The following is a 22,507-nucleotide window of genomic DNA, read 5'->3' as shown; positions in this document are numbered from 1 at the left end:
GTGCTCCTGAGTAGAATGGACCCAATTTCACTGCGACACAACACACAGGGAATTATGTACAGTGCAATATGTATGTCCAATATGAAAAACAGATTGGATTTAAGATGATATCCTACTCTTTAAGGGCCACAGAATGAGCTGCAACGCTCCTTGGGGTGTAAACTCTGTGGATTTGGAAACTACAGTTGCTCCTGAGCAGAATGAACCCTCTTTTACTGCGACACAACACACAGAAAATTGTATGCTGTGCAATATGTATGTCCAATATGAAAAAACTATTGTATTTAAGCTGATAGGCCACTCTTTAATTACATTTTACATTTACATTTTAGTCATTTAGCAGACGCTCTTATCCAGAGCGACTTACATTGAGTACATGAGTGCATACATTCTTTTTTTTTTCTTTTTCATACTGGCCCCCCGTGGGAATCGAACCCACAACCCTGGTGTTGCAAACCATGCTCTACCAACTGAGCTACATCCCTGCCGGCCATTCCCTCCCCTACCCTGGACGACGCTGGGCCAATTGTGCGCCGCCCCATGGGTCTCCCGATCGCGGCCGGCTACGACAGAGCCTGGATTAAGGTCAGTGATGCTCCTCTGGGTGTAAACTCTGTGGATTTGGAAACTAGAAGTGCTCCTGAGTAGAATGGACCCCCCCTTTTACTGCAACACAATGTACAGAAAATATGTATATGGTGCAATAGATGAAAGGAGTAAAAATAATAAATAGAACACATATCTCATGGAAATACTTTAAATTATTATTTGTATGATAACTAGTATAAAATATATCGATAATTGTGCACATTTTCCATAATTCTCACCCTAATTATTTATTTACAAAGTATACAGAACGGGATTCTTATTCTGAAGGATTCCAAAAATATGTGACCCGGAAATACTTATTCTTGCCTGCTTCACAGCGGTAGTACCACAGATATAAACATTTTGGCGGTAACATTCCACTCTCGCACCTGTTCTTCGTAATTATCTGTTAGGCATCCAGAACTTTCCTTTTTGTCTCGAATTAATTTAAAACATATTAATGGAGGCCAAGGGACTTGTATTTATCTACCAGTCAAGGTAACGACTAACGTGCTAGCTAATAACTGTTAGAAGAAGCTGTAGAAAGCACACGAAACCCAGAACGTTAATTTAGCTAACGTTATCAAACAAAAAAGGGTTCGCTAACGTGTTTAGGGACAAGTGGCTGGTAAAATAGTATAATCTTGCATAGTATTCCCAAGCCTGCAGAACAAGTTATTTAACGTTAACGATTGATGAATTACATAAATTGGCCAGTTAGCTAACGTTAGCTATTTACCTAGAATGCGTCCTGGTGATGTGTGTGACGATGCACTGTTTTGGTCTATAGCCAGCCATAGACTCAGGCTATAGCTCCATTCCTCTCTGTGTGATTCTGGCTAGCTAACGTTGGTTAGTTTTTTTCTTCTTTTAGTTGGCTATCATTTCAGAATAATGATGAAATGTCGTTATTAGCTAACGTTAATTGACTTGAGAGGAAGAGGCGAACCGAGAGGGTCCACTCGCGGTAAAATCTGTCCGCGGAATACCGCCTTTAAGCAGACAGCCTGCCTTTCCGCCTTTGAGACAACGACCACCATTGTAGGGCGGAGACAAGACCATCTCGTCATTATATACAGTATCTCTGCTAGTATTCATCTGACTGTTGTCCTAGCTAGTGTTACATTTGATATCATTTCACTGATCAAGTACTGTTGGTGAAGAATAGTCGTGTTTCAGTGGCGTTACATTTTTTTAAATATCCGTTTTTCTAGCTAAAAAAGCTATCTAGCGATACTCAATAACAATGTATTGCTTGACCTGGTATGTACACACGTAGATTGATGTTTCCCCATCTCCTAAGTGTAGAGATGATTTCATTTTGATTATCTTCTTAGCAGTTAGCTAGTACATTGATGCAAAAATGAATGTGGATGTAAAACTAGAGGAGAATGAAAAAGAGATATCCCAAAGAATCATTTGGTCTGAAAAATTTAATGTGGATGTAAAACTAGAGGGCAATGAAAAGGAGATATCCCAAGGAATCATTTGGTCAGACAAAATGAATGTGGATGTAAAACTAGAGGAGAATGAAAAAGAGATATCCCAAGGAATCATTTGGTCTGAAAAATTTAATGGGGATGTAAAACTAGAGGGCAATGAAAAGGAGATATCCCAAGGAATCATTTGGTCAGACAAAATGAATGTGGATGTAAAACTAGAGGAGAGTGAAAAGGAGATATCCCAAGGAATAATCTGTTCTGATATGGTTGATACTTCAGATTACTCATATGCCACAACACATGGGAACACAAGTTGTTCATTACTGAGTGGGGAACAGTCTTCAGAGACGGCTGCAGGTGTTATCGAGGAGGATGTGGTGGCTAATTTGTTAGTATTGCCCTTTTCAAGACTAGATTTCAACGAGAAGTTAAATGTTGTGCAGAGGGGGAGGCCAACACCAGCACTGACAGGATTGGTGCAACGAGGAAAGGGCTTCGAAAGGCATTTTCAAGCGAACAATTATGAGCGCTATCCGTGGATGACTGGGTGCGAGCAAACCAAGAAGCTATACTGCTGGGATTGTCTGCTCTTCAGCACTGACAAGTCGTCCACCTGGGCCAGCGCTGGTTTCACCGACCTAGCCAGTTTAACGAAGTCAGCTCTGCGCCACCAAAACTCCACTTCACACCTGCGAGCTACGGTGAGTTCCAAAACATTTGGGGACACAGGAGTCGACCTTCAGCTAAAGGAGCAGCAGCGCAGAGTGACTCTGGCTCATAACGAGAAAGTCAGGAAGAACAGGGAGATTCTGAAGCGCCTCATTCACACTGTTGTGTTGTTGGGCAAGCAAGAATTGACATTCAGAGGACATGAGGGAAAAGAGGCTGCTAATAAAGGGAACTACTTGGAGATGCTTGATTTTTTGGCAGAGTATGACAGCCCCCTAAACTGTCATCTTGCTACAGCAACCGTGTTCATTGGCACTAGCAGTAAAATCCAGAATGACCTGATCCACGCGGTCGCGGATGTAATGACAGATGCCATGAAGGAGGAGGTGAGGAAAACACCTTTTGTAACCGTTATGGTTGATGACACAACAGACATTAGTCATGTAGCTCAGATGTCATACGTGCTGCGTTACACTACAGACAGTGGTGTGAAGGAGAGGTTTTTCAAGTATGATGACGTCACTGAGGACAAGCGGGCAGAGGCGGTTGCAGCCCGGGTTCTCAGGTTTTTGGAGGAGTATGGATGCACTGCCAAAGTAGTGGCACAGTGTTACGATGGGGCTGCAGTCATGGCCTCTGGTCTAAACGGAGTGCAAGCCAAGGTCAAAGAAACCATCCCGCAGGCTCTGTTCATTCACTGCTATGCACACACTCTTAATCGGGTGATGTCGCAAGGTGCTGCAAAATTTAAAAAGTGCAAGATTTTTTTCTCTCATCTCAGTGGAATAGCAGCCTTTTTCTCAAGATCAGTCAAACGCACAAAACTACTGGATGAAATATGCCAGCGAAGAGTACCCGGAGCGGCTCCGACACGTTGGAACTTCTCCTCACGCTTGGTTTGCACTGTGCATGATAAGAGGGAAGAACTCCTAGAGCTCTTTGAATACATTGTGGACCATCATGATGACTTTGATGAAGAGACAGTTCACAGTGCAGATGGACACATTACGCGTCTGACAAGCTTCCAGTTCTGCTTCCTGCTATCCACGTTCAACTCCATCTTTGCGTACTCCGACGTGGTGTTTGGGATTTTGCAGAACAGGGAGTTTGACATGCAGTTCTGCTTGTCCAGGATCGACGACTTCTGCAGCGCCACGGAGAGGGAGAAGGGGAAATGTGATTCTATCTACGAGGACACTGTGCGTGAAACCGGGGATCCGAGCGGGCGGAGGGCACAGACGCATGGAGACATTCGCGCCCAGTACCAACAGCTCCACAGTGGAATCATCGACAACCTTCTCACTCAGCTAAGGAACAGGTTCAAAGACCACGAAAGGCTTATGTTCCTTGCCCTTCTTGACCCACAGCAGTTCCCCAGATATAGGGAAACCTTCCCCAACACTGAGTTCTCAAGTCTCAAGGAAAGCTATGGGCCCCACTTCGATCTGCCGCGGCTCAAAACTGAACTCACGGTGATGTACTCCATGTCTGATTTCGAGGGTAGGAGTCCGGCCGACCTCCTTCACTTTCTCCGGCAGAAGAGGCTGAATGAGACTATGTACCAACTGTATCTGCTTACCTGTCTGGTCTTGACCATTCCCATGTCCACTGCCTCAGATGAAAGGACATGCTCCGCCCTGAAACGGATCAAGACTTACTGCAGGAACACCACTGGACAGGCCAGACTGTCAGCCTTGGCTTTGATCTCAATCGAGAAAGTACTTCTCTTGGATTTAAAATCAATGGACAAACTCTATGACTCTGCCATTGCCCATTTCATAAAGAAGGATCAGTTGGTGGACTTTATTTTCAAATGATCATTTAATGATTTCTTGCAGCTCACTTGGTGTTAGCTATCTCTTTTTTGAAAAAATAATGAATGTGAAACATTTTGCATTGAAACTTTAGACCACCTGTTAGGCTACTTTGTGTGCTGATTGTGATTTAAAATGTTTGCAATGGCAAGTAATAGCTGCTTTGTTAATTTCCTGTTGGAATTGCTAAATGGTTGTTTGTATTTTGATTGGGTCCTCCTGCCTTATGTCAGAGTCAATGGGCTGCTGAGGCTGTTCCTCAACATGATTTGATGCGGTGTCGGACTCCTTTCTGTCAGGCATGCATAACTCCATGTTCAAAATATGAAAGATAATATCCTTGGTGCTGAAATAGTGGAGGCAGCGCTACGGTTTTCTTCGCGTTGAGCTCGCGGAAGTCTAACTGTCCATGGTCTTAAATCAATAGTTAGGCGTGTGCTGTTGGGGTTACCACAAGTTAACATCATTATTCCTGGGTCTTGTTCCTAAATAGGGAAGTTAGCCTAAACATGTTGAAGTGTGTTGTGGTTGTATTTCCTGTTTTTATTATAATCTTGCTGCTTGGGAAACATTGTAGTGAGTTCTTCCCAAAAACCTTCTCAATTAGAGAAGAGGCAACAAGCCTACCGAAGATTCAACTCGTGTTCGTTAGACATAGGCCTACTGTAGTAAAGCGTTCAATGGTAGGTAGAGTTACGCTACAGTTTGTTGGACAAGTTCAGAAATTGTTCCATAAGAATGAGTAGCCTAGTCTTTTTAGGATGAAGTGAAATACGGTGGCAATAATATATTTACACTCATTTGTATAATGGGTTTAGTCTTTATTTTGTTGCAGATTCCCTTGGCCTCCTATTGGTTCACTCTTGATTCCTGGTCTTGCTGTAGAGACTGAATACAGCATGAATATTGCTGGACTTATTCCCCCCCCATTGTATACAACCTATTCATTGTATTCAACGCATTCAGCTACCTTTGGAAGAATCTATAGAAGAACCTCTGATCTTTTTTTGTTAGAAATAAGAAGGCCGACAAGGATATTATATATTTTAATTAAGAGTATCCATTGGTGAAATAACCTACTATTATGGATCAAATATATTTTTCGGCCATTTTTGTAGGGTCTGTATTATGTGGGCTGTTTTGTTATTTTTTTCTGGCGAGATTAAGAAAGGCACTGCATCAAGACTTGCTGTACAGTAACCCATACTTTCATATTTTGAACATGGAGTTATTCTACCGTCAACTATAATAATAATAATAATGTTATTTTTGTTTTTCAAGGACACTTCCACTGACATTCTTAGGTGTTCCTCTGGCACCTGTGCGTGCCTCTAGATGAAAAGGTACGCTACACACGTTGACAGACTGATTTCTTAACTCCCTTTTTAACATGCAAGACAACAGGAAAATACATTTTAAACAAAATGGACATGTCAACAACAACAAAAATATCTTATCTGAGGATGTCACTTTGATTTACATTGGCAGTAAATGCTTTCACTCCACATCTAGTGGTGGAGTAGGACACCATCTACAGTACGTCAGGAGCAGTGGCGTGTTCCAGGAGAGCGACTTCTCATTCATGATGGCGAGGTGTCATCCGCTGGTGCGGATTGTGGCTGTATATTTCATGTTCACTGTAGACCTCTAGCAACACGGACTGACTAGGAAGAATAACTGCATGCACAGAATTGTCTCTAAAAACTTGCTTGCCTCTGAATGTTTAAGTTCTTAGTAGACACTCTGAGAAATGCTCTAATTCCATATCTAGTGGTGGAGAGGGATGTTCTCTATGTCAGGAGCAGTGGCTTGTTCCAGGAGAGCAACACTTGAGGAGGAGTCTTCTCAGTCATGATGAGGTGAGATCTTGTCGTTAATATCTCCATCATGCCAAGACAAAACCCCAACAACTTTACCATGCAGTCTCTTATTTTTAACGCCTTATCTGAACGCTGAAGCCGGTAACAAAGCCGGTACATTTAATCCCACCAACAGAGGTAATGATGATTTCGGTATTTTCTTCAAAGATCCCGCCGTACGCCTTTGTGTAAATAAACCAAGCCGTGAAAACATTTCCAGGCTTTGGGACGAGATCACAAAGCTTCACAGAAATGCTTTGAATGCATTTAAATGTATGTAGTTCTGTCCTTGAGCTGCTCTTGTCTATTGTCACAGAAATGCTTTAGCCTGGGGGAACACACACAGCGCATCTGACAATATACGCAAACCTTTCCGCTAGTCCTCTTCTGGAGTTCCAAAAGCTATAGGCTACAATATCTTGTTGGACATTCATTTTGAGCATGTTTTGCTATGATTAATCATATCAGTGGCATAGTGCTATTTTTATTTTTAGGGGAAGGAGCTAAATGTTTTTATTAAATTTTTTATGACGTAGTTTCTCAACATTTGTACCGACAGAAGTAGCCTATTGGATATCATTGTAGAAGAGGCATAAAATACATCCTCCAATTGTATCGTCTGCCTATGCCCACATATTGTCTCCAGACAAATGTATAAACACCATGTTAGTCATACCTCCTTTCAAAACAGGCCATTGTTGTCAATCGTGAATGATAATTCTTCACATGTCCAAACTGCATGCCAATCATTTGATATCAATCAGTTTCATGGGAATATGCATTTAGATCTTCTTGAATTACTATTTCATGAGCACCTCTTCCCCCTCAGGAGGTTGAAAAGGTTTGGAATGGGCCCTCAAATCCTCAAAGTTCTACAGCTGCACCGTTGAGAGCATCTTGACTGGCTGCATCACCGCTTGGTATGGCAACAGCACCACCCTCGATCGCATGGCGCTACAGAGGGTGGTGCGGACAGCCCAGTACATCACTGGGGCCGAGCTCCCTGCCATCCAGGACCTCTATATCATGCAGTGTATAAGGAACGCCCGGAAAATCGTTGGACTCCAGCCACCCAAGCCATAGACTGTTCTCTCTGTTTCCGCACAACAAGTGGTACCGGTGCATCAAGTCTGACACCAACTGGCTCCTGAACAGCTTCTATCCCGAAGCCATAAGACTGCTAAATGGCAAACAAAATGGCTACACGGACTATCTGAGTTTACCCTTTTGTATAACATTTACATTTTTGCACAGTGTCTATGCAGACTTGCAGGACTCTACACACTCACGCACACTGACACTCTACGCACACACACACACGCACATACAATAATCATATACGCTGCTGCTACTCTGTTTATCATATATCCTGATGCCTAGTCACCTTGCCCCTATACATATCTACCACCATTACTCCAGGATCCCTGCACATTGGAGATATGGTATTGGAACTGACCCTGTATATAGCTTACGTACTTTCTTGTGTTTTTTATTTTTCAGTGTTTTTGTTCTATCTAATGTTCTTTTTTGAGTACTACGTTGATATTGATTACTGCGTTGTTGGGTTTAGAGCTTGAAAGAAAGGCATTTCACTGTACTTGTGAACGTGACATTAACTTGAATTAACAAACTTATTAGCCTTTCTTGTAGGCCTGTTTTGTTTCAATCAAAGCATATATCCTGGCTAGTGGCACTAAGGTTGTATTTTAATTTGATAGGAAATGACCGAGGTGTTTCTGGTGTAATATTTATAGGCCTATGTTACAGTATATGCTATTCTATTCAGTTTTGTTATGTAAAATACTAATGAATCATTATATGATCTTGCGAGACATTGAATCAGCGTTGTTCAAACTTTACTAGATAAGCACCATTGTGAGAAGTGAATAATCTATTTGTAGTAATAATTAAGTGATGTTGGACTATTAGGCATAGGCAACAGATCTTGATGAGGGTTATTTTAAGCGATTTGAGCACCCTTCGAATCGTGGTGATGAGTGGTCACATTATTCTGGATTCCGTGGAGTTTTATGAACATCAAGGCAGACAAGGGGAATTTAGATCCTTGATCTTGGTGTGATAAGGTTCATGTGGTGGATCAGTTTGTCTGCATACTCAATAGAGGTGGTATGTTTCTGTAAGCTATAAGCACTTGGACAGTAGGGTGAGTTCAAGTGCGTTGTACTCTACATGAGCACCAAGTCCATAACCAACTGTTTTTAGGACCGCCATTTTAGCAACACCCAGTACAGTTTTCTGTCTGTGGCTGTTCTTGTAACGTCGGATTTGGCCCGCTCAAAGTGGTCAATCCTCTGACCGACGGGCCTCTGGACACGCCTACAGTTATTCATCAATCGCGCCACCGCCAGAGAGAGAGAGAGAATACAGGGAAGAAACCACCATGTAAAGGCTGCTATTCATTTAGAATTTCAGAATTAATTTTCCAGAAATATATTTACCCGCTTTGTCTATTCTGCACTCTCTACTCCTCTGTAAACTGGTCATCTCTGTATACCCGTCAAAACACCTACAGGTTGACGCTTATTTATAAAACCCTCTTAGGCCTCACTCCCCCCATTTCTGAGATGCTTACTGCAGCCCTCATCCTCCATATACAACACCCGTTCTGCCAGTCACATTCTGTTAAAGGTCCCCAAAGCACACACATCCCTGGGTCGCTCCTCTTTTCAGTTCGCTGCAGCTAGAGACTGGAAATAGCTGCCAAAAAACAGAACTTGAGCGTGCATAACTATTCACCCCCCCAAAGTCAGTACTTTGTAGAGCCACCTTTTGCAGCAATTACAGCAGCAAGTCTCTTGGGGTATGTCTCTATAAGCTTGGCACATCTAACCACTGGGATTTTTGCCCATTCTTAAAGGCAAAACTGCTCCAGCTCCTTCAAGTTGGATGGGTTCCGCTGGTGTACAGCAATCTTTAAGTGATACCACAGATTCTCAATTGGATTGAGGTCTGGGCTTTGACTAGGCCATTCCAAGACATTTAAATGTTTCCCCATAAAACACTCAAGTGTTGCTTTAGCAGTATGCTTAGGGTCATTGTCCTGCTGGACGGTGAACCTCCGTCCCAGTCTCAAATCTCTGGAAGACTGAAACAGGTTTCCCTCAAGAATTTCCCTGTATTTAGCGCCATCCTTCAATTCTGACCAGTTTCCCAGTCCCTGCCGATGAAAAACATCCCCACAGCATGATGCTGCCACCACCATGCTTCACTGTGGGGATGGTGTTCTCGGGGTGATGAGAGGTGTTGGGTTTGCGCCAGACATAGCGTTTTCCTTGATGGCCAAAAAGCTCAATTTTAGTCTCATCTGACCAGAGTATCTTCTTCCACATGTTTGGGGTCTCCCACATGCCTTTTGGCGAACACCAAACGTGTTTGCTTATTTTTTTCTTTAAGCAATGGCTTTTTCTGGCCACTCTTCCATAAAGCCCAGCTCTGTGGAGTGTACGGCTTAAAGTGGTCCTATGGACAGATACTCCAATCTCCACTGTGGAGCTTTGCAGCTTCTTCAGGGTTATCTTTGGTCTCTTTGTTGCCTCTGATTAATGCCCTCCTTGCCTGGTCCGTGAGTTTTGGTGGGCGGCCCTCTCTTGGCAGGTTTGTTGTGGTGCCATATTCTTTCCATTTTTTAATAATGGATTTAATGGTGCTCCGTGGGATGTTCAAAGTGTCGGATAATTTTTTTATAACCCAACCCTGATCTGTACTTCTCCACAACTTTGTCCCTGTTTGGAGAGCTCTTTGGTCTTCATGGTGCCCCTTGCTTAGTGGTATTGCAGACTCTGGGGCCTTTCAGAACAGGTGTATATATACTGAGATCATGTGACAGATCATGTGACACTTAGATTGCACACAGGTGGACTTTATTTAACTAATTATGTGACTTCTGAAGGTATTGGTTGCACCAGATCTTATTTAGGGGCTTCATAGCAAAGGGGGTGAATACATATGCACACACCACTTTTCTGTTATTTATTTTTTAGATTTTTTTTTAACAGGTTTAAAAAAATATATTTCACTTCACCAATTTGGACTATTTTGTGTATGTCCATTACATGAAATCCAAATAAAAATCCGCAGGTTGTAATGCAACAAAATAGGAAAAACGCCAAGGGGGTGAATACTTTTGCAAGGCACTGTAAGCTAAGGCATGGCCAGCACAGAGAAGCACTATGAGGCACCAAGTGAGGTTGCATCTGGCCTCAGGCTGCTCAACTCTATCAACTCACTCTCCCTCTCTCGCTTTTACAACAGAGATGATTAGGTGTAGTGGGGATCTTGGTCACACATGCGCGTACCCGCACGCACACAAACACACACGCTCTCTATACCTCAGTATTGGCTTGGTCTTCTAGCACCTGTTTTTACCACGTGTAACCTGGTCTTTGACAGTGATGAAGTGAGCATGCCACCTACTGGTGGCTGGGTGTAACTTCACTCAGTTTCACTACTTTGTGTTGTAGTAGTGTTGTAATAACTTACAACGTAATAATACCTTCATCATACACCAGCAATGTATATTGTAGTGCAGAGAAACAAGCTTGTTCCCCAAAAACATCATTTGGTGTAAAGATGGCCAACTGTAGTTTATAACATCAAGTTCCAGACAATGATCCTCAATACTCCATTCTGGCAGTTGACCCGTGCACCACCAGAGAGAAGACGAGGCTGCCCTCTAGTGAAGATATAGTTGAAAGCATTCCAGGACCCCAGGGCAACTGTCAGAAATTCTTCTGTGACGTTCACTTCTCAACACCAGCACCGGCAGTCGGTCACCGAACAAGCCTTTCTGATAGGAGGTCGGTGTAGCGCGGAGCAATGGGCTCCATTTCGGGTTTATTATCGGTGGTAGGAGCGGCAACTTTCTACCTCTATCTCCTGTCCTCTTTCCTGCCGCCCGGACCGCAACATCTTCACCGGCGACATGAGGTGGAGTTATCCAACGAGAGCGCAGAGGGGGACGGGGACGTGGAAGTTGCAGAGTACAGGTAGCCAGCCTCAACATATCTATAGCTACAATTTGGTAGATGTCGCAAGACTTGTATCGAATCCAGCAAATACAGTTAGTTCAACTCACTTTTTGCATAATCATTATATTCTACAGCAGCTGCCTGCTTTGTGCAATGACACTTTAATAGGAAATGTATATGTATAGAACTTTACAAATACTATAGCCACTTTCACAGTGTTCTAGTAGGTTAATAATAGGATAGTGCCATCACCATTTATGTAACAAGCCTAATATAACAGTAAACTCTCAGAGTACTCCCCATGCTGTTATCTGTTGTGCGATTATGATGTTGATAAGTGTATTGACAGACAGTGCATAGTCCATGGAAGTGCTGTAATAATCACTGCATTTGGCAGCATCTAATTTCTCTCAGATGATTGCATGACAAGTTATCAAAATGGCGTCATCAAACACCTGACTGTCAGTGTAGGTTAATTCAGAGGAAATGTCACAGCTGGTTGCTGTTCTCTCCTTAGTATTTGTCCTCTCCTGATGATGGTGTTGTTTGACAGCATTAGGTGATTATATCACATTATAAACTGGGTGGTTTGCGCCCTGAATGCTGATTGGCTGAAAGCCGTGGTATATCAGACTGTATACCACATGTATGACAAAACATTTATTTTTACTGCTCTAATTACGTTGGTAACCAGTTTATAATAGAAATAAGGTACCTCGGGTGTTTGTGATACATGGCCAATATACCACAGCTAAGGCGCTCCGCGTTGCTTCGTGCATTAGAACAGTCCTTAGCCGTGGTATATTGGCCATATACCACACCTCCTCGGGGCTTATTGCTTAAGTAGTTCCTGTTTTCAGATGCTGTTCCTATAGGCCTCCTCTAAACCCTGGTATGGCTCATCCAGCCCTACCTTCTCTCCTATGTCTATGGTTTCTGCCCCAGTGGAGACCTGGCCATGGCCTCTCTTGGCTGGCCTGGGTTCACTTGGCCTGAAAGACTGGCCTCCTCAGTCCGATGAGTATGAGAACATACAGCTCTGACCCAACCCTCTCCTGGACAGGACACACTTGTCTTGGTTGGCGTTATTCCATCGTCCCATCATATTTCATCATACCTAATCGTAAAGGAGTTTCACGACCCTGGTGTAATGTTTTCATCATCCCTGTACACTCCTATTACAGAACAGACATACGGAGGTGGATGGACAGGAGGGGACCACTGGGTCTCTATGGTCTCCAGCCAGGTCCACCAACCACCACCTGACGTTTCTGATGAGGTGCTGCCCAGGACATAACACTGGACACTGACTGGAAACTTGGTTACGGGTGGTTCCCACGATGTGCTGAGGGATAGATATATATGAGATTCTAACCACAGTGGCTTTGCCTTCCATTCATCCCAAATAGCTCAACATTAGATGTGATACCAGCAGCTTAAATGTTATGGTTCATTGTGTTTACGTGCGTCTGTGTCACGGCTGAGGAGCCTGATACTTCCAGCAGAGGCAGAAAGCCCAGAGCAAACGCCGCTATTTCTGTCCTATATCCTGTTTCATACTCTCTCACACACACGTCCCTCTCTCTCCGCCATCTGGAAACCTCTCCCTCTTTCTCTCTGTCACGCCTGCACACGGGCACCAGCCAGTGCCCACTTTAGCCTGTGTTTGACCCGTCTGTGATGTCAGATTGGGGTATCCCCAGATTCCCAATACTCTTGAGAGTCCAGTTTAGACTAGTCAGACACCAGCAGACTGGGGGCTAGACTGAGCATTATGTATTTCCTATACGAGTACAATTATGTCTGTGTGTACTATGTTTTAAATGCCCACCTGTTGTTTACTTTGAATCTGTGGGAATTTAGACTTTTAACCCTTCAGAGACCCCTGGCCTGTGAGATGGACAGTCTTTATATTGATATGGACAGGATAAGAGAGTTGTATTCCCCTCAGAGCAGATAAGGACTTGTATTCCCCTCAGAGCACATAAGAGCGTTGTATTCCCCTCAGAGCAGATAAGAGACTTGTATTCTCCTCAGAGCAGATAAGAGAGTTGTATTCCCCTCAGAGCAGATAAGGACTTGTATTCCCCTCAGAGCAGATAAGGACTTGCATTCCCCTCAGAGCAGATAAGAGAGTTGTATTCCCCTCAGAGCAGATAAGGACTTGTATTCCCCTCAGAGCAGATAAGGACTTGTATTCCCCTCAGAGCAGATAAGAGACTTGTATTCTCCTCAGAGCAGATAAGAGAGTTGTATTCCCCTCAGAGCAGATAAGAGAGTTGTATTCCCAGCAGAGCAGATAAGGACTTGTATTCCCCTCAGAGCAGATAAGACTTGTATTCCCCTCAGAGCAGATAAGAGACTTGTATTCCCTTCAGAGCAGATAAGAGAGTTGCTTTCCCCTCAGAGCAGATAAGGGTGTTGTATTCCCCTCAGAGCAGATAAGGACTTGTATTCCCCTCAGAGCAGATAAGAGAGTTGTATTCCCAACAGAGCAGATAAGGACTTGTATTCCCCTCAGAGCAGATAAGACTTGTATTCCCCTCAGAGCAGATAAGAGACTTGTATTCCCCTCAGAGCAGATAAGAGAGTTGCTTTCCCCTCAGAGCAGATAAGGGTGTTGTATTCCCCTCAGAGCAGATAATAGTTTAATTCCCCTCAGAGCAGATAAGAGTTGAATTCCCCTCAGAGCAGATAAGTTTAATTCCCCTCAGAGCAGATAAGAGTTTAATTCCCCTCAGAGCAGATAAGAGTTGAATTCCCCTCAGAGCAGATAATAGTTTAATTCCCCTCAGAGCAGATAAGAGTTGAATTCCCCTCAGAGCAGATAAGAGTTGAATTCCCCTCAGAGCAGATAAGAGTTGAATTCCCCTCAGAGCAGATAAGAGTTGAATTCCCCTCAGAGCAGATAATAGTTTAATTCCCCTCAGAGCAGATAAGAGTTGAATTCCCCTCAGAGCAGATAATAGTTTAATTCCCCTCAGAGCAGATAAGAGTTGAATTCCCCTCAGAGCAGATAAGAGTTGAATTCCCCTCAGAGCAGATAAGAGTTGAATTCCCCTCAGAGCAGATAAGAGTTGAATTCCCCTCAGAGCAGATAAGAGTTGAATTCCCCTCAGAGCAGATAAGAGTTGAATTCCCCTCAGAGCAGATAAGAGTTGAATTCCCCTCAGAGCAGATAAGTTGAATTCTCCTCAGAGCAGATAAGAGTTGAATTCCCCTCAGTCGGGCATCCCAGGCTCTCTGTCTTCTTTACTGTTTGTCTTCTCTCTGTGAGGATTATATTTCACTGACTCACTAATATCAACTATAACCCCTTCCTATAACCTATAGCCCCTTCCTATAACCTATAACCCCTTCCTATAACCCCTTCCTTCCTATAACCTATAGCCCCTTCCTATAACCTATAACCCCTTCCTATAACCCCTTCCTTCCTATAACCTATAACCCATTCCTATAACCCCTTCCTATAACGTATAACCCCTTCCTATAACTTCTAACTCAGTGTCCTCAATTCCCTTTTGAAAAACAACAAAACTTTCCACCTGGTGCAAACAGTAAATAAGTACCAATATTTAGGTCTAAATCTGACCCTAGTACTAGGAACCATCTTATACGATGTTGCTGGTGTGTGTTTCCCTCCAGACTGAAGTTCCCATCGGACCTGTATGAGCTGAGGGAGCTGGCTGAGATGCTGCAGTTCTATAAGACGGAACACACAGCCTATGTGGTGCTCCTGTTCTGTAGCGCCTACCTCTACAAACAGTCCTTCGCCATCCCAGGCTCCTCCTTCCTGGTGAGAGGGACTAACATTACACCCATCCATGGGACACTCACCCATCACACACACTAACTTTGTTTCCAAGTGTCCCATGAACCTATGATCCATGGTCAGAGCAACTTGCCTCCTGACCCTCACCATGCTACTCCCCTGTTCTTCCCAGAACATGCTGGCGGGGGCGCTGTTTGGTCCATGGCAGGGTCTGGTCCTGGCCTGTCTTCTGACCACCACTGGCTCTACCTTCTGTTACCTGCTCTCTGCTGCCTTCGGGAAGAGCTACATCATACACCTCTTCCCTGACAAGGTGGACAGGCTGCAGAACAAGGTGTGAGAGAGAGAGTATGTTGTTCCAGACCACAGTCCCATGGGGTTGTTTGAGGAGGGTGTAGGACTGGGAGTATGCAGGGACGTTCCTTTACCACGTCCTTTGATTACAACTCTCTAATGATAGACTAGAGGTGTGTGTGGGTTAGTCTCCTCTTACAGTGTAACAGATGTAATCGTACTTCGTAACTCTCTTGCGTTGTGTTTTTAAAGAAAGGACTGTCCAGCCAGCGAGCCCAGTTGATTGGTGTTTATTCTGACGATAGACACCAGGAAGCACATTAGATATGCAGGACAGCAGTATGTTGATGGCTGTAGATTTGTGAATGGTCTGTTGGCATGGAAATAAATGTGAATTGGCAGGGAGCTAATGCGACCATTACAATTAGAGCATGCTGGCTAACTCGCTCTTACAGCAATAACATAGAAAAGCGCATCCCAGGAACCCCCCAATATCTACCAGGTACCGTACACACATATATATATATATATATACACTGAACAAAAATATAAACGCAACATGTAAAGTGTTGGTCCCATGTTTCATGAGCTGAAATAAAAGATCCCAGAAATGTCCATACGCACAAAAAGCTTATTTCTTTCAAATTATGTGAACAAATTTGTTTACATTGCTTTTAGTAAGTATTTCTCCTTTGCCAAGATAATCCATCCACCTGACAGTTGTGGCATAGCAAGAAGCTGATTAAACTGCATGATCATTACACAGGTGCACCTTGTGCTGGGGACAATAAAAGGCCGTAGAAGTATAGAATGTATAGAACACACATTTCAAAATGTGCCCTCCCCCTATCTGCAAGCATGACCAATGGCATAACAACTTATTGATATGTCAATTCAACCAACCAATAGGAATACATAAACAGTGGCAAGTGGAAACATAACTAACCGTGTTACACAGGGTAAGAATGCAGAATGCCATGTGTGGGACTCTAGTACTATCCCTCCAATCATTCATTATAAGTAAGTACATTTAAACTGACAGTTCTCTCCCCCACCCCCTTTCCTTCCCTCTCTACCTCCTCCTCTCCCACCCCCTCTCCTTCCCTCTCTACCTCCTCCTCTCCCACCCCCTTTCCTTCCCTCTCTACCTCCTCCTCTCCCACCCCCCTCTCCTTCCCTCTCTACCTCCTCCTCTCCCACCCCCTTTCCTTCCCTCTCTACCTCCTCCTCTCCCACCCCCTCTCCTCCCTTCCCTCTCTCCTCTCTCTCCCACCCCCTCTCCTCCTCTCTCCCACCCCCTCTCCTCCTCTCTCCCACCCCCTCTCCTCCTCTCTCCCACCCCCCTCTCCTCCTCTCTCCCACCCCCCTCCTCCTCTCTCCCACTCCACCTCCTCCTCTCTCCCACCCACCTCCCTCCCCACCACCTCCTCCTCCCTCCCACCACCTCCTCCCTCCCACCACCTCCTCCTCTCTCCTACCCTCTCTACCTCCTCCACCTCCTCTCTCCTACCCTCTCTACCTCCTCCCCTCTCCACCACCTCCTCTCTCCCACCCCCTCTCCACCTCCTCCTCTCTCCCACCTCCTCCTCTCTCCCAATCCCCTCTCCACCTCCTCCTCTCCTTCCCTCTACCCCTCCTCTCCCACCCCCTCTCCACCTCCTCCTCTCTCCCACCCCCTCTCCACCTCCTCCTCTCTCCCAATCCCCTCTCCACCTCCTCCTCTCCCCCAATCCCCTCTCCACCTCCTCCTCTCCTTCCCTCTACCTCCTCCTCTCCCTCTCTACCCCCTCTCCTTCCATCTCTACCTCCTCTCCTTCCCTCTCTACCTCCTCCCCTCTCCTTCCCTCTCCACCTCCTCTCTCCCATCCCCTCTACCTCCTCCCCTCTCCCACCCCCTCTCCTTCCCTCTCCACCTCTCTCCCACCCCCTCTCTACCTCCTCCCCACTCCCACCCCCTCTCTACCTCCTCCTCTCTCCCACCCCCTCTCTACCTCCTCCTCTCTCCCACCCCCTCTCCTTCCCTCTCTCCGTCAGGTGGAGGAGAACCGTAGCAGTCTGTTCTTCTTCCTCCTGTTCCTGCGGTTGTTCCCCATGACTCCTAACTGGTTCCTGAACGTCACGTCCCCCATCCTCAACATCCCTGTCTCCATGTTCTTTTTCTCCGTACTCATCGGTGAGAAACAGAAGCAGCACTGCCACACAATACATTACAACACAATACACAGGACTATTATACAGTGAAGGAATTAAGTATTTGATCCCCTGCTGATTTTGTACGTCTGCCCACTGACAAAGACATGATCAGTCTATAATTTTAATGGTAGGTTTATTTGAACAGTGAGAGACAGAATAACAACAAAAAAATCCAGAAAAACGCATGTCTAAAATGTTATAAATTGATTTGCATTTTAATGAGGGAAATAAGTATTTGACCCCCTCTCAATCAGAAAGATTTCTGTCTCCCAGGTGTCTTTTATACAGGTAACGAGCTGAGATTATGAGCACACTCTTAAAGGGAGTGCTCCTAATCTCAGTTTGTTACCTGTATAAAAGACACCTGTCCACAGAAGCAATCAATCAATCAGATTCCAAAACTCTCCACCATGGCCAAGACCAAAGAGCTCTCCAAGGATGTCAGGGACAAGATTGTAGACCTACACAAGGCTGGAATGGGCTACAAGACCATCGCCAAACAGCTTGGTGAGAAGGTGACAACAGTTGGTGCGATTATTCGCAAATGGAAGAACAAAAGAACTGTCAATCTCCCTCTGCCTGGGGCTCCATGCAAGATCTCACCTCGTGGAGTTGCAATGATCATGAGAACGGTGAGGAATCAGCCCAGAACTACACGGGAGGATCTTGTCAATGATCTCAAGGCAGCTGGGACCATAGTCACCAAGAAAACAATTGGTAACACACTACGCAGTGAAGGACTGAAATCCTGCAGCGCCCGCAAGGTCCCCCTGCTCAAGAAAGCACATACACAGGCCCGTCTGAAGTTTGCCAATGAACATCTGAACGATTCAGAGAGATCTGGGTGAAAGTGTTGTGGTCAGATGAGACCAAAATCGAGCTCTTTGGCATCAACTCAACTCGCTGTGTTTGGAGGAGGAGGAATGCTGCCTATGACCCCAAGAACACCATCCCCACCGTCAAACATGGAGGTGGAAACATTATAATTTGGGGGTGTTTTTCTGCTAAGGGGACAGGACAACTTCACTGCATCAAAGGGATGATGGACAGGGCCATGTCCCGTCAAATCTTGGGTGAGAACCTCCTTCCCTCCGCCAGGGCATTGAAAATGGGTCGTGGATGGATATTCCAGCATGACAATGACCCAAAACACACGGCCAAGGCAACAAAGGAGTGGCTCAAGAAGAAGCACATTAAGGTCCTGGAGTGGCCTAGCCAGTCTCCAGACCTTAATCCCATAGAAAATCTGTGGAGGGAGCTGAAGGTTCGAGTTGCCAAACGTCAGCTTCGAAACCTTAATGACTTGGAGAAGATCTGCAAAGAGGAGTGGGACAAAATCCCTCCTGAGATGTGTGCAAACCTGGTGGCCAACTACATGAAACGTCTGACCTCTGTGATTGCCAACAAGGGTTTTGCCACCAAGTACTAACTCATGTTTTGCAGAGGGGTCAAATACTTATTTCCCTCATTAAATTGCAAATCAATTTATAACATTTTTGACATGCGTTTTTCTGGATTTTTTTGTTGTTATTCTGTCTCTCACTGTTCAAATAAACCTACCATTAAAATTATAGACTGATCATGTCTTTGTCAGTGGGCACACGTACAAAATCAGCAGGGGATCAAATACTTAATTCCCTCACTGTATAATACTACTAAGAATGACACTCACATGATATGTCATTTTGCTTAAGACTTTCATTTGCTCACTGAGTTAATGTCTTGGCTTTAGCTCAGAAGGCTAACAGTCTCTCCCTTGTCATATTACAGTACTACTACAACAACAGATGTCATTAATTACCAAAGCCCCATCATCTCCACCTTTACTGTTCCTGACTCTCCCTCCTCTGATATCGGCTTCAGCTCAGAGGTCTAACCCAGTCTCTCCTCTCCTTCCCCAGGTCTAAGGTTTATCTCAGGGGTCTAACCCAGTCTCTCCTTCCCCAGGTCTAAGGTTTATCTCAGGGGATCTAACCCAGTCTCTCCTTCCCCAGGTCTAAGGTTTATCTCAGGGGTCTAACCCAGTCTCTCCTCTCCTTCCCCAGGTCTAAGGTTTATCTCAGGGGTCTAACCCAGTCTCTCCTTCCCCAGGTCTAAGGTTTATCTCAGGGATCTAACCCAGTCTCTCCTCTCCTTCCCCAGGTCTAAGGTTTATCTCAGGGATCTAACCCAGTCTCTCCTCTCCTTCCCCAGGTCTAAGGTTTATCTCAGGGATCTAACCCAGTCTCTCCTCTCCTTCCCCAGGTCTAAGGTTTATCTCAGGGGTCTAACCCAGTCTCTCCTCTCCTTCCCCAGGTCTAAGGTTTATCTCAGGGATCTAACCCAGTCTCTCCTCTCCTTCCCCAGGTCTAAGGTTTATCTCAGGGGTCTAACCCAGTCTCTCCTCTCCTTCCCCAGGTTTGATCCCGTATAACTTCATCTGCGTGCGGACGGGCTCCATCCTGTCAGAGATCTCTTCCCTGGACGATATCTTCTCCTGGGGGACGCTGCTACAACTGTTGGCCATCGCCTGTGTGGCCCTGCTTCCCGGAGCCCTTATCAAGCGCTACAGCCAGAACCATCTCCAACTGGACGGGCTGAAGCAGAAGCAGCAGAATGGAGGACACAGACCGAACCAGGGACAAGCAGCTGATGACAAAAAGAGGAGATGACCCTCCTGAAAAACAGACATGCAGTCAAACACACACCTGACCTGGGTCTGATTGGACTGGCCACTATCACTACAGCTTTACTCAGAGGAGTTCAGATTTTTTTAGGGGAGGAGAGAAACGTCTTAACTGCCACTATGCCGAGGATACTTAAAGGTCATGAACAGTCAAAAGCATGTTTTTCATGAAATTTGATGATATTTGGATGAAACCAGATCAAAGTATGAAAAATGACTGTTGCTCCTACATTGATAAAGTTTGATCAGGAGGCAGGATTGTTAAGGGAATAGGGTGACATCACTCTAACTTTCATTTCAGTACACCAATGTTAACGTTATATTTTCTTACCTAATTTAAATAAGTACCGCCTTGTTACCAACATTGGAGAAGGTGTGTTTGGAGGGGCGTGGCTTATATAGCTACTACTGGTGCCAAGATTTGACTGTAGGGTGTCAGCAAATATAATTAAAAGTTCACACTATTCATCTATGGTAAAGACACTTATGTCAACCCTTTCATCTGCGTCTGGTGTTAGCTAGTTACTGGCTAGCTGGGGGGGTCATTCAACGCATCCGTCAGTGCTGCTGTGATCCAATTTCAATGTTGTTTGAGTTGCTTTGTGTATCACCAAATTTGCTAGAGATGATTTTACTGCAACACTGCAGCCAAGTTTGACATAGGGGTTTCAAAGAGCAGTCAAGGCGAGCTCATGAATATAAGCTCCCTGCCCACTCCGCCTGTCTTTTCAAACTTCCTGGTAGTTAGCCGTGAGGAAAAAGTCATTTTTCTTCAAATGTGGAGCATTTCAATCCCCAAAATATATTATGGGTGATATTTTAGTCAGTCAAAAGGCTGTTTTACATGGGAATCAGTATGAGTGTTTGGGACCGTTAAGAGATGGATGTACCCTTGAACTGTCTGTGACTTGTGTTGGTGATTTTGCACTTGATGTCCATGCGCACCTGTCCAGAAAATGTGCGAAGTTAAGGTTAATGATGTTTTTGTAAATGCACTATAGATTTTACACAAGTAGCCTAGTGTGTATATACAGTGGAATGCAGCTAGATTTAGGTTTCCAACGCTTTGTTTTAATGGAGAGGACATAATGCGTGGTGTTGTGAGGGAAGTTATTGTTTACCCAACTGGTAGTATTTTTATACTGTGTTGTCTTACTTCCTGCTAGCTGTGGAACGTGTCACTACCAATAATAGCAGACCATCATGGGGGCTTGTGATGTCACCTGTGATACAGGGTAAAGGAACACCATCTGGGGTCATACAGGGCAACAGTACATCTGCTACCTCAGGACTGTCGTGGAAACCACAGGCCTTTCTATGCTTCCACAAAGCTGTGTCTTAGAGCTGAATACTAGTCTTGTTTTATCAAATCAACAATTAGAAGCTTTTGATTTGTTTCTTTGACATACAGACAGACATCATGGGTTTCTTATTCACAGTTTATTGTGGCAGTAGTTATGGTATGATATAGCCATTATGCAACCCTGCTTGACTTGTACAAGACAGTCACCCAGTAAGCCAGCCAGTCACCCAGTAAGCCAGACAGTCACCCAGTAAGCCAGACAGTCACCAAGTAAGCCAGCCAGTCACCCAGTAAGCCAGACAGTCACCCAGTAACATACCATGGAAGCAGATGTGTGTTCTTCTCACATGCTAGTCATGCAGCAGCATTGAGGTAGATAGACAGCCCATAACATCAGTGATTTTCAGTGAAAATACGACATTCAACCAATAATAATAATAATACACACAGCCACTCATACATACAATGACCTACAAGGCTGAGGCAGTCAGGCTAAACCCACAGCAATGACCTACAAGGCTGAGGCAGTCAGGCTAAACCCACAGCAATGACCTACAAGGCTGAGGCAGTCAGGCTAAACCCACAGCAATGACCTACAAGGCTGAGGCAGTCAGGCTAAACCCACAGCAATGACCTACAAGGCTGAGGCAGTCAGGCTAAACCCACAGCAATGACCTACAAGGCTGAGGCAGTCAGGCTAAACCCACAGCAATGACCTACAAGGCTGAGGCAGTCAGGCTAAACCCACAGCAATGACCTACAAGGCTGAGGCAGTCAGGCTAAACCCACAGCAATGACCTACAAGGCTGAGGCAGTCAGGCTAAACCCACAGCAATGACCTACAAGGCTGAGGCAGTCAGGCTAAACCCACAGCAATGACCTACAAGGCTGAGGCAGTCAGGCTAAACCCACAGCAATGA

General features: G+C 44.9%; 1 protein-coding gene across 8 annotated transcripts; it reads left to right on the top strand.

Annotated features, from left to right (window-relative positions):
• Window positions 1-944: 944 nt before the first annotated feature.
• tmem41ab (transmembrane protein 41ab) lies at window positions 945-20,750 on the top strand. 8 transcript variants are annotated; one of them, XM_041846860.2, is made up of 6 exons: window positions 984-1,086; window positions 5,795-5,856; window positions 15,006-15,156; window positions 15,305-15,466; window positions 17,461-17,599; window positions 20,017-20,750. In XM_041846860.2, the coding sequence occupies exons 2-6, from the start codon at window positions 5,849-5,851 to the stop codon at window positions 20,268-20,270; spliced, it is 714 nt and encodes a 237-aa protein (XP_041702794.1). In that variant the 5' UTR covers window positions 984-1,086; window positions 5,795-5,848; the 3' UTR covers window positions 20,271-20,750. The 8 variants fall into 8 exon arrangements, 3 of the variants coding, with proteins under 3 accessions (XP_041702793.1, XP_041702794.1, XP_041702792.1); XM_041846859.2 differs by lacking the exon at window positions 5,795-5,856 and having other exon boundaries at window positions 945-1,086; XM_041846858.2 differs by lacking the exons at window positions 984-1,086; window positions 5,795-5,856 and adding an exon at window positions 10,922-11,378.
• Window positions 20,751-22,507: the final 1,757 nt, after the last annotated feature.

This window comes from Coregonus clupeaformis, chromosome 24 (assembly GCF_020615455.1).
Source record: "Coregonus clupeaformis isolate EN_2021a chromosome 24, ASM2061545v1, whole genome shotgun sequence".
Classification (NCBI taxonomy): Eukaryota; Metazoa; Chordata; class Actinopteri; order Salmoniformes; family Salmonidae; genus Coregonus; species Coregonus clupeaformis.
The sequence above is the reverse complement of the archived record's forward strand: the minus strand, read 5'-3'. Positions and strand labels throughout refer to the sequence as shown.